The sequence below is a fragment of the Salvelinus sp. IW2-2015 genome, unplaced genomic scaffold (assembly GCF_002910315.2).
Source record: "Salvelinus sp. IW2-2015 unplaced genomic scaffold, ASM291031v2 Un_scaffold1132, whole genome shotgun sequence".
NCBI classification, from domain to species: domain Eukaryota; kingdom Metazoa; phylum Chordata; class Actinopteri; order Salmoniformes; family Salmonidae; genus Salvelinus; species Salvelinus sp. IW2-2015.
In genome coordinates this window covers 251,067-263,034 of record NW_019942745.1, presented here as the reverse complement: position 1 = coordinate 263,034, position 11,968 = coordinate 251,067, and the positions used below count along the sequence as shown (strand labels likewise).

Genomic DNA, 11,968 nt, shown 5'->3' with positions numbered 1-11,968 from the left:
TTAATTATTTCCAAACAGGGACAGTTTTGTTGCCAACAAGACACACACTGATTTGGCATTGGAGCAATATGATAAGATGAACACACAGGCCTATCTCTCTTTTCATTCTTAGCCTGTAATTTTGGAAATGTGTGTGGTATTTAAAACATTTCTGCTAATATAGAAAATGACGTAGAAGTGCATAAAATGTTTATGYAAGGCAATTTTTTCTTGGAGCTGCAAATGCAATGATGAATTCATGCAATGCTTTTACTTTGAAGGAGATATTTCCACCACAACTCTTGTCCACAGTGGTCTGTGAACCCACAACCTACTGGCCAGCAGCCCTGTGTGCTATCAAATGTATTGTGTTGCCATGTGATGCTCACAGGACAGAGAAGAGTTCTAAAACGGCATATCTAATGCTCTGGTCTGTCCAAGAAGTGAAGGTAAAATGGTAAGGATGTTCTCTGCCATTCCCTTCATGTTTTAATTATTKTTTTGAGGATAGTGTAGGGTCACTCGTTTTTTTCAATCGTTCAGGGAGGGTTTGTGTAAAATATGTTTTGCTGAAGGGAGGGCCATCCATTTTCATTTCAGAAAGGTTTGATTATGTTCACTCCCTTACTGTCTTGCTGTTGTAAAGACCCATCCTCACACGATGGGATGGGAAAGGTTCCTATCTGTAAGGATGTGTTACGATATAAGGAATTCCTCAGTTGTGAATGGGTCAGCAGGTAGCCTAGTGGTTAGAGGCAGGTAGCCTAGTGGTTAGAGCGTTGGGCCAGTAACCAAAAGGTTGCTAGATTGAATCCCTGAGCTGACAAGATAAAACATTCTTGTTCTGCCTCTGAACAAGGCAGTGTTCACCAGTAGGTGGTAAATAAGAATTTGTTCTTTATGTCCATGCTCTTCATTAGTAAATGCACTTCATGCAGTATTTGTCCTCAAAACAAAGGTGAGAGAAGAACGGGCAATTTAATCAAAGTAATTTCACACCTGGCACTATAGTGTCAAAATACAGTATATCAAAGAAACTGGCAATGATGATCATTCTTTAGTAATAAAGTTATTGCTGATCTATGGTTATCTGTGCCAATACAGGGCAAATGCTATTGGAAGCAGTTCCTGTTTCCTGGGCCTGCTGTGTACTCAAACTAGTAGATAGCTGTCAGAGGACGATACACTGCACCAGAGCTGCTGGCGGTGTCTAGGGTAGGGGAGAGTGGGGTAAGTTGAGCCACCAAACACAAAATGTATCATTTGACCAAATATTTAGGAAAAGGTTATAATTTCATGGAGACTATGAAGGAAGTAACCACATGGAAAAGGTGGTAAGAAAGTTAGCTCAAAAAAAAAGTGATTTTCACTAAGTCAAATGAATTTGTGTTAGAGGTTTCATAATATTTTATATAAATCAAAGAAGATAATTGTCCCCCACGATGAAATGGGGGAGAGGACTGTGGATCTGTCGCCATCCGTTCGTACGTTCGTATGTTCGTACGTTCGTCACACGCGATATCTCAGACAGCACTGGCCCCATTTTGACGAAACGTGGGTGAATGATGCATCTTGCCATAGAAATCCGTCATTTACAAAAATAAGACTGATTTGCCCAAGGGGGGCACTAAATCATTTGTGAGGGAGGACATGTTTACCACTGCCTTGTTATTGTTCCATTCATCAGTCGGGGTCCTCTATTAGCTTTAACATGAGGTTTTAATCCTAGCATGAATGTGCATGTTTGCCTTGGAGTATGTTGAGCCCATGGATGAGCCAAGGGTTGAGCCAATGGTTGAGCCCATGGATGAGRCAATGGTTGAGCCCATGGATGAGCCAATGGTTGAGCCCATGGATGAGCCAATGGTTGAGCCCAGTGTTGAGCCAATGGTTGAGCCCAGTGTTGAGCCAATGGTTGAGCCCAGTGTTGAGCCAATTGGTTGAGCAGTGGTTGAGCCAATGGGGTTGACCCATGTTGAGCAATGGTTGAGCCCAGTGTTTGAGCCAATGGTTGAGCCCAGTGTTGAGCCAATGGTTGAGCCCAGTGTTGAGCCAATGGTTGAGCCCAGTGTTGAGCCAATGGTTGAGCCCATGGTAAGTTCAGCAAATTCAAGTGTTTTCTTCCCTACGTAATGCAAATGCTTTTATCGCTGGGATATGAGGTAACAACAGGGCCTGGCCTATTTTAAATGTTTMTTTTTTTAAGTACAAAGTGTTGTTTTGTTAGGTGTTAAGCCTGTGTTAAAATATGCTTAAAATTATTAAAAGACAAAAAAGTGATTGTGATTGAATTGTGTTTGGGAAATAAAGATAGACGGTTGATTTTAAAAGGTATTGGTAATATTTGCAGATTGAACCGGAGGCTTATTTTATAACATTGTTCATTGTTTCTTAGTTGAAAATGATTTTCTTGGGATGTTGATGATCATTAATGAGTAGTTTTGCTGATACATAAAAATCGTATTTATTTCACAGAACAATTAACTACAGTTTTTTTTTACAATCTCTAGGACCTCAATACTTAGGTCACTTTTTCAAAACTCTTCACAGTTCTCCTGACCAACTTTCAGCTTAGCGCAGCAGTTAATTTCACATCCAAAATGCACTAAAACTACCAAAACACTTCATACATGTCTCAAATCAACTCATTCTTCCATAACACTAGCACAGGTTGTCACCCAACAAGCKCACTGTGTCACTCATATGTTATAGGAATGAATCAGACATTATGCAATATGCTTCAATATGTTTGATGTCATTTTTTGGCATTGAGTGATTCCAAAATACAAGAATTTGTATATACACCATTTACCGATACAGATACAGTAGCAATGCTAGTCATCGCTGTCTTCTGCATTTGGCCACATGTTCTCATCCACATCACGTCTTATGTCATCTTGGGCAATACACCCAGGAAATAATCTTTTGGCATGTCTGGTCCATCCCTGCCAATCTTCTGCAGATATGTCCAGGCATCCAGCGTTCATTGCATCCAGGAGGGACAGTTGATCATGTGGATGGTGGTCATAAACCTTCCACCTCCATGAGGAAAATACTTCCTCTATGGGGTTGAGGAATGGAGAGTAAGGTGGGAGGACACCATCCTGGGACGGGCTGAAAACCTCTCTGTGACTGCACGAGAGTGGTGAAATGCCACGTTGTTCCATACAATTACAAACGTTCGCCGATTTTGCCTCACTGCAACCCTTTCCTCACTTGGCACAACCCTTCCATAGAGGTCATCCAGGAATMAAATGAGACGCTCGGTGTTGTATGGCCCAARTAGCYGTTTSTGTAACAGCAATCCATCAGAGGATACTGCAGCACACATTGTGATGTTGGCACCRCTCTGGCCCGGGACATCCACTGTGGCTCTTTCCCCAATCACATTCCTTCCTCGCCGCTGTGTTTTGGCCAAGTTGAAACCAGCCTCATCCACAAAGATGAATATGTGGGGTGTTTGCCTGGCTTCAATCTCCATGACTCTCTAAAATAAATCCACAAGGCAACAAAAGAGTGAGGTTATTACGCTAGTTTACATTATACCTAAAAACAGGCCATTGTGTGCCTCTGCCCTGTTTGGTTCTGTTCAAAACCAGTTCTGTATTTTATAGTAATCTTGCCTAGACATATTGGATCCTGAGTTGCTTGAATTGTTRTTAACTGACTTGCCTAGTTAAATACCTAGTTAAATACAGGTACAAAAGGGGACAGTGTACAACTGCTTCATCCTGACTTGATGTTGTTTCAGGACTAGTTGTTATGCTTACATTGTGAATATTTCCAAATGTAATGTTGTCTGCCAACACTCTGTCCCAAATCTCTGTGAGTTTTGTGTGTAATTGTTTTTGTATTTCTGCTTAGGACACAACGGTTACCTCCCACAGGCGGGAGAGGTAGGATTTTCACTGCTTTGCAGGAAACTGCAATCGTTGATATGGTCATCAGAAACAATAYCATAAGTGGGTTTTAAGGCATTGCTCAATTTCCTTCTGTAATGTGCAGTTCAGTCAGATGTCCTTGCAGAATGCACATCTTACCTGGTGTTCTGCCGGAAGTTTCTCACAATAGATGCCACTGTTGAGCGTTGCAGATTTGGCTGCACTCTCAGACCAGCCTCTCTCATTGATAGACTGTGATTTATTACATGATCAATTATAGTAGCCCTAATCTCATCTGAGACTACAGCTCTTGATCTTCCTCTCAGTCTTCTTCCACCATGCGTACGTACTCCTCTCCCTCTCTCAGCCACTCTTCTTCCACTGTCAGCCACTTCTCTATCTCTGGCAGGGTCCATGTTTACATTACAGTACAGCATTATTCCTCAGATGTCCCCTTTTGTATAGATGGTAATGTCATTGAAAGACTAARACCTGGGTAGGTGTTCCGCTACAATGGGAATCAGCTGTGGCTGGTCTAATTGGTTTGATAGTATTTCATTTTTTAGATATTTAGATTTGGAATATATTTCAATACGGTATTATAATTTTGTGTTATGTTAGGTTTTGAACTTAAGTTTAACAGTTTTGAAAAGACTATGTAAACATGCGAAAAGTGGCCTYTAGGTACATAGAGTTTTGGTGTTGGTTGTGTCTGAGTGAGAAAATAATTCATGAAATTTGAAAGATGTAGTCATTGAATGCATTTTGTGCCAAAGCAATGAAAAATTATCAATTTTAGCCCACATAYACTGCTGTTGTGCTCACTGTGTGAAGAGTTTTGAAAAAGTGACCTAAGTATTGAGAAATGGGTCCTAGAGATTGTAAAAAAAKCTGTAAAATCCAATGCCCTTTTCTTATGTAAAGGACAGATACTCAACCCCTCATAATACGTAAAGGCATTTCATTTGTTGCCATACATATACATATTTGAGTGAAAAGGTCAAAGGTGACAGAAACATTGCCATAGAATGAACAGTCAGTCTGGTCGAGCCTGCTTGGCTGAATGCCACTTCATGCTCCTGGTCACATCTAATACAGAGTGCCTCGTCTGTCCTTCATTAGACCTTGTTTAAGGATGAGGTGTGCCAGTCAATACAGGTTTTCACGGACCACTTATTTCAACATTTTACTGCTTCAGCTAAGCTGTGAAAGAGACCACTCCAATGGCTTTTGAACTTTGACCCGAGTTAGGTAATAGACKCATGATGGCAGTGGCACAACAATTTTTTTTTTTTATAATGGCTGCATATTGATCTTTCAGATCTATCAGTGGTAAAGGCATATTGAGTTCATCCTTGAAGGCAAAGTTACTTTATTTCCAAACAGATATGGTGGCTTTGAACTATTACCGTGTGAAAGACTGAGYACGACTTTCAGAACAGTCTATAAATGTCTCTCCTCTGCGAAAGCACCACAACCTTAGAAGAGTTTCCCACAAACTCCTCTCTACTTCTTCAGGCTAGGGTCCTTTTTTCTCAATTTCTGTCTGGCTGACGTGCCCAGAGTAAACTGCCTGTTGCTCAGGCCCTGAAGCCAGGATATGCATATAATTGGTACCATTGGAAGGAAGACACTTTGTGAAGTTTGTGGAAATGTTAAAATAATGTAGGAGACTATAACACAATAGATATGGCAGGAGAAAATCCAAAGAAAAACCAACCAGAATGTTTTTTTTTTTTGAGAGAGAGCCCATGCTCTTCCAATGGAAAGTATAGGGAAATATTTAAATCTAGCTCCCAGTATGCAATTTCTATGGCTTCCACTGGGTGTCACCACTCAATGTTCAAGGTTTCAGGCTTGTTCCTTCCAAAATGAGTAAGAAATATGAGTTATAGTAGTGGGACACAGACTTGGAAATTCGTGTGTGCGCACACGATGAAGAGGACACGCACCTGCTAATATTGTTTTCCTAGTGAACATTCTTCTTTCCGTATGAAATATTATAGTTCAATTACATTTTAGGGTATCTGAGGAGTAAATAGAAATGTATTTTGACTTGTTGAAAGAAAGTTTAGGGTTACATTTTCAAATTCCTATCTTGGCATGTTGAACAAGTGGATTACTCAAATTGATGGTGCCAACTAAACTGACTTTTTGGGATATAAAGAAAGATTTTATCTAACAAAACGACACTACATGTTATAGCTGGGAACCTTTGTGTTACGCTCATCGATATGTGGAAGAGAGGAGGACCAAGGCGCAGCGTGGTAAATGTTCATGATGTCGAATTTTAATGATGATCAACAAACCAGAACACTGACAAAATACAAAACAACAAAACGATGTGAACAGACCTGAACTTGAAAACATGAACGCACGAATAGGAACAAACGAACGAAACAGTACCGTGTGGCGAACAAACACAGACACGGCAACAATCACCCACAAACAAACAGTGAGAACAGCCTACCTTAATATGGTTCCCAATCAGAGGAAACGTAAAACACCTGCCCCTGATTGAGAACCATATCAGGCTAGTTGACAATGAACCCAACATAGAAACACATAACATCGAATGCCCACCCAGCTCACGTCCTGACCAACTAAACAATACAGAACAAAGGAAATAAGGTCAGGAAAGTGACACTTTGGATGCCAAATCAGAGGAAGATTTTCAAAAAGTAAGTGAATATTTAATCGCTATTTGTGATTTTATGAAACCTGTGCCGTTGGAAAAATATTTTGATGTGGGGCGCCGTTCTCAAACAATCGCATGCCATGCTTTCGCTGTAAAGCGTAATGTAAATTGGACAGTGCAGTTAGATCAACAAGAATTTAAGCTTTCAACCAATATGAGACACTTGTATGTACCTAAATGTGTAATATCCATAATTCTTATGATTATTTATTTGAATTGCACGCCCTCCAGTTTCACCGGAAGTTGTCCCGCTAGCGGTACGCCTTTATGTTGAAGCAATTTTTAAGTGAAATCTGTCTGTCTGTCTAATCATAACAAAACAAGGAGCCTGACACGGTTCAAGGAGGAACACCTGACACTGTGGTTCAGTGTGATCACTGGGCCAAATACTTTCTCTAATCAACAGGGCAGGGATAAGGTATTCATGGAGCATTAGTTTCACCTGGGAGCGACACTGTGGCAAATGCTTTGCATATCAGACCTGGGCGATCAATATGTTATTAGAGAACAACCTCTCAGAGGCATGCCAATTAATTCAGTGCTGTCAGACTCACCCATTGGTCTCCCAGGGAGACACCTGGGCCTTGTTAACATGGGGCTTGTGGAGGACATTGGTGACCTTACCTTCTTCAAGGGTTTCTTAACTACCTTCATAATGGAGGGTCTAATACTGGATGCCGCATTCCAGCCAGTGTCTATTCCACAAGTTACCACATGCTAAATCAATTACTTTGAAATGCCTATCTCACTGCGCAATCCACTGTCTCATCAGCCCAGCCAGGCGATTTATAAACTTGATCTCCACTGTAAAATGCATCAAGACATTATCTCCAAATTCTATTTGTTTGCTTGCTTTGTTTGTTTTTTCGTTTTTTTGTCCTCTGACACTTTTAACAGGGAGGGACTAGGGTGGATTCAGAGAAGAAAAATCAGACGGACACTGACTGCACTTTATGTTTTGGACACTTCCTGGGCGATTTTATTTTATTTTCATTTTAACATGTATTTTAAAAATGTTATCCTTCATAATACAACACTTGTTTTAGGTCACAGCTAATAATTWGTTTTTAACAGCTGAGATTTGTATAAACCTTTGTGTGTATGACATMTGCAACATTGTTTCAAAATTGAAATTCGATCTCCAGCTATCCCGTAGTTGTAACGGCTTTCGTCTGGTGAAGGAGGACCAAGGTGCAGCGTGGTAAGTGTTCATTTTAATAAACAAAATAAACTGAACACTGAAATGACAAAAATAATAAAGAGCGAGAATGAAAATGAAACAGTTCTGTAAGGAATACGCACAAAACAGAAAAACAATCACCCACAACCAAAATGGGGAAAACAGGCTACGTTAGTATGATTCTCAATCAGAGACAACGATCGACAGCTGCCTCTGATTGAGAACCATACCAGGCCAAACACAGAAATGCAACAACATAGAAAAAMAACATAGACTGCCCACCCCAACTCACGCCCTGACCAACCTAACACAAAGACATAAAAAAGGAACTAAGGTCAGGACGTGACAGTAGTAATGAACATGGGTTGGGAGGCTAGACAAGAAAGAAGGCAGCATTTCTCAGCCTGTCGAAATCATGAATCAGCAGATTTTTTAGGGATCTTTACAAAGAAATGCCAATAGAAAACACAAACTGCAGCTAGTCTGCTGTCATTCCAGCTTCAGTGTGAAGTGATTGAGTCAGCTGTGTTGTTGGCCCCTGAACATTGTCCTGGCGAGATGGCTCTTTGTCATGGATGTATCCCCCAAAAATCACTAGAAAACAGCTGAAACAAACACAGCTACTTTGCTGCTATTCTGGCTAAACTGTTTGACGTGAATGTGTTAGCCGAGGTTGGCTAGCTAGCAAGCAAGGCATAAGAACGTTGCGAGCCATCATTACTGCCTAGTATGGCAACTGCTCGGCATCCGACCGTAAGGCGCTAAGCGGTGTCAGAGGAAGACCCAAAAAATTGTCAAAGATTCCAGTCACCCAAGACATAGACTGTTTTCTCTGCTACCGCACGACAAGCGGTAATGGAGTGCCAAGTCTAGGTCCAAAGGCTCCTTAAAACTTCTTACGGCTGAGATCGGCGCCAAATTCAAACAACAGAAATCTCATAATTAAAATTCCTCAAACATACAAGCATTTTACACCATTTTAAAGATAAACTTGATGTTAATCCCACCACAGTGTCCGATTTCAAATAGTATTTACGACGAAAGCACACCATCTGAATATGTTAGGTCAGTACCTAGTCACAGAAAAACACAGCCATTTTTCCAGCCAAATAGAGGAGTCACAAAAAGTAGAGATAGAGAMAAACTTAATCACTAACCTTTGATGATCTTCATCAGATGACACTCATAGGACTTCATGTTACACAATACATGTATGTTTTGTTCGATAAAGTTCATATTTATATCCAAAAATCTTAGTTTACATTGGCGCGTTATGTTCAGTAATGTTTTGCCTCCAAAACATCCGGTGATTTTGCAGAGAGCCACATCAATTTACAGAAATACTCATAATAAACATTGATAAAAGATACAAGTGTTATACATGGAACTTTAGATAAACTTCTCCTTAATGCAACCGCTGTGTCAGATTWKAAAAAAACTTTACGGCAAAAGCACACCATGCAATAATCTGAGTACGGCGCTCAGACACAAAAACAAACCATACAGGTACCCGCCATGTTGTGGAGTCAACCGAAGTCAGAAATAGCATTATAAATATTCACTTACCTTTGATGATCTTCATCAGAATGCACTCCCAGGAATCCCAGTTCCACAATAAATGTTTGTTTTGTTCGATAAAGTCCATAATTTATGTCCAAATACCTACTTTTTGTTTGCGCGTTTAGTTCACAAATCCAAATTCATTACGCGCAGACCAGACGAAAAGTCAAAAAAATTATATTACAGTTCGTAGAAACATGTCAAACAATGTATAGAATCAATCTTTAGGATGTTTTTAACATAAATCTTCAATAATGTTTCAACCGGAGAATTCCTTTGTCTTTAGAAACAAAAAGGAACGCAGTTACCTCTCACGTGGGCGCGCCTGAGTGAGCTCATGGCACTCTGCCAGACACAGCTCTCATTCCCTCATCCTTCACAGTAGAAGCCTGAAACAAGGCTCTAAAGACGGCTGACGTCTAGTGGACGCCTTAGGAAGTGCAATATGACCCCAAAGACACTGTGTATTGGATAGGCAAACCTACAAACCTCAGATTCCCACTTCCAGGGTGGATTTCTTTCTCAGGTTTTTGTCTGCCATATGAGTTATGTTATACTCACAGACATCATTCAAACAGTTTTAGAAACTTCAGATTGTTTTCTATCCAAATCTACTAATAATGCATATGCATATCTTAGCTTCTGGGCCTGAGTAGCAGGCAGTTTACTCTGGGCACCTTATTCATCCAAGCTACTCAATACTGCCCCCAGCCATAAGAAGTTAACAGCTTCTAACCCCAAGCCATAAGACTGCTGAACAATTGTTCAAATTGCCGCCCGTACTATTTGCATTGACACCCCCCCTTTTGTTTTTACACTGGTGCTACTTGCTGTTTATTATCTATGCATAGTAATTTTACCCCTACCTGTACAAATGACTTAAACTAACCTGTACCTCCCGCACATTGACTCAGTACCGGTACCCCCTGTATAAAGCCTTGTTATTGTTTTTTTTTWACTTTAGTTTATTTAGCAAATATTTTCTTAACTCTACTTTATTAAAATTGCAATGTTGGTAAGGGCTTGTAAGCAAGTATTTCAGTGTAAGGTGACCTGTTGTTTTTGGCGCATGTGACAAATAAAACATTTAGAATGAACGACTGGGTAGAACCAATGCATTTTGAAGAAAAAGACGATTTGGTCGCAGCTCGAGCAACCGAATGACTAGCCGGCTTGGGTAGCAACCCTAGATTTGTGTTGGGATTATATCTCGTGGAGGGATGAAAATATGTCAATCATTATTGAATATGTTTGTAACCCGTTGTCTAAACCTGTTGTATAAAAGTGATAATGCCCAAGAAGCCGGTGTTTGGAGGATATATCGGCACGGTGCCAATGAATTATCACTTAAATGAGGAATGTGTTTATCTTATGTATGTGACAGCATTTCCATCTTTGCCTGTATTTAGGATACAGTTATTTTCCTGTATGTAGGATATAGTTCTTCTCCTGTATTTATTATACAGTTATGTTCCTGTATTTAGGATATAGTTCTTCTCCTGTATTTATTATACCAGTTATTTTTCCTGTATTTAGGATACAGTTATTTTCCTGTATTTAGGATATAGTTATTCTCCTGTATTTATTATACAGTTATTTTCCTGTATTTAGGATATAGTTCTTCTCCTGTATTTATTATACAGTTATTTTCCTGTTATTTAGGGATAATAGTTATTCTCCTGTATTTAGGATACAGTTATTTTCCTGTATTTAGGATATAGTTATTCTCCTTTATTTATTATACAGTTATTTTCCTGTATTTATTATACAGTTATTTTCTGTATTTAGGATATTGTTCTTCTCCTGTATTCATTATACAGTTATTTCCTGTATTTTTATCAGTTATTTTCCTGTATTTTATTATACAGTTATTTTCCTGTATTTATTATACCGTTATTTTTCGTATTTATTATACCGTTATTCTCCTGTAATTTTGATACAGTTATTTTCCTGTGAAACACAGTGACTGAAAATGATTATGTTTATTATGCTCCAAAATAAGACATTGAAACCACATAAAATACGCCAAGGTATCGAGGTCATATTTTATACCAATGGCAGTTTTGAACTTGCCATTAAAGATTTATCCACATTCACATTGTGTATTTCTCAGATGAATGAGTTATGCTTCAATATTGAAGGTGAAACAGACTAGAATTATACCAGCCGAGCTGAATATCAGTCTGGTGAAAACTCAGAAGCCTCTGACAAGACACAGGGTGGATAACACCTCAGAACATTTCAGATGGAGGCACTGTCTGACACTCTGAGTTTGACTTGCTGTAACAAGATCAGTGCTTGTCCTACTGTTTGTCCTAGTGTTTTTGTCCTAGTGTTTGTCCTAGTGTTTTTGTCCTAGTGTTTTTGTCCTAGTGTTTTTGTCCTAGTGTTTTTCTCTAGTGTGTGTCCTAGTATGTGTCCTAGTGTGTGTCCTAGTGTTTTGTCACGTTCCTGACCTATTTCTGTTAGTTTGTTGTATGTGTTAGTTGGTCAGGACGTGAGTTTGGGTGGGCGTTCTATGTTGTCTGTTTCTATGTTGGTTTAAGGGTTGCCTGGTATGGCTCTCAATTAGAGGCAGGTGTTTGGCGTTCCTCTAATTGAGAGTCATATTTAGGTAGGTTGTTTCACAGTGTTCGTTGTGGGTGGTTGTCTCCTGTGTCAGTGTTTGTC

General features: G+C 39.7%; 1 protein-coding gene across 1 annotated transcript; it reads right to left on the bottom strand.

The window, feature by feature from the left end:
- Positions 1-1,150: 1,150 nt before the first annotated feature.
- On the bottom strand, positions 1,151-2,072 carry LOC139024174 (uncharacterized). The gene is made up of 2 exons (XM_070438739.1): positions 1,728-2,072; positions 1,151-1,189 (listed from the first exon to the last, which is right to left on the bottom strand). Exons 1-2 carry the CDS (start codon positions 2,070-2,072, stop codon positions 1,151-1,153), a joined length of 384 nt encoding a protein of 127 aa, XP_070294840.1.
- Between the last annotated feature and the right edge of the window lie 9,896 nt (positions 2,073-11,968).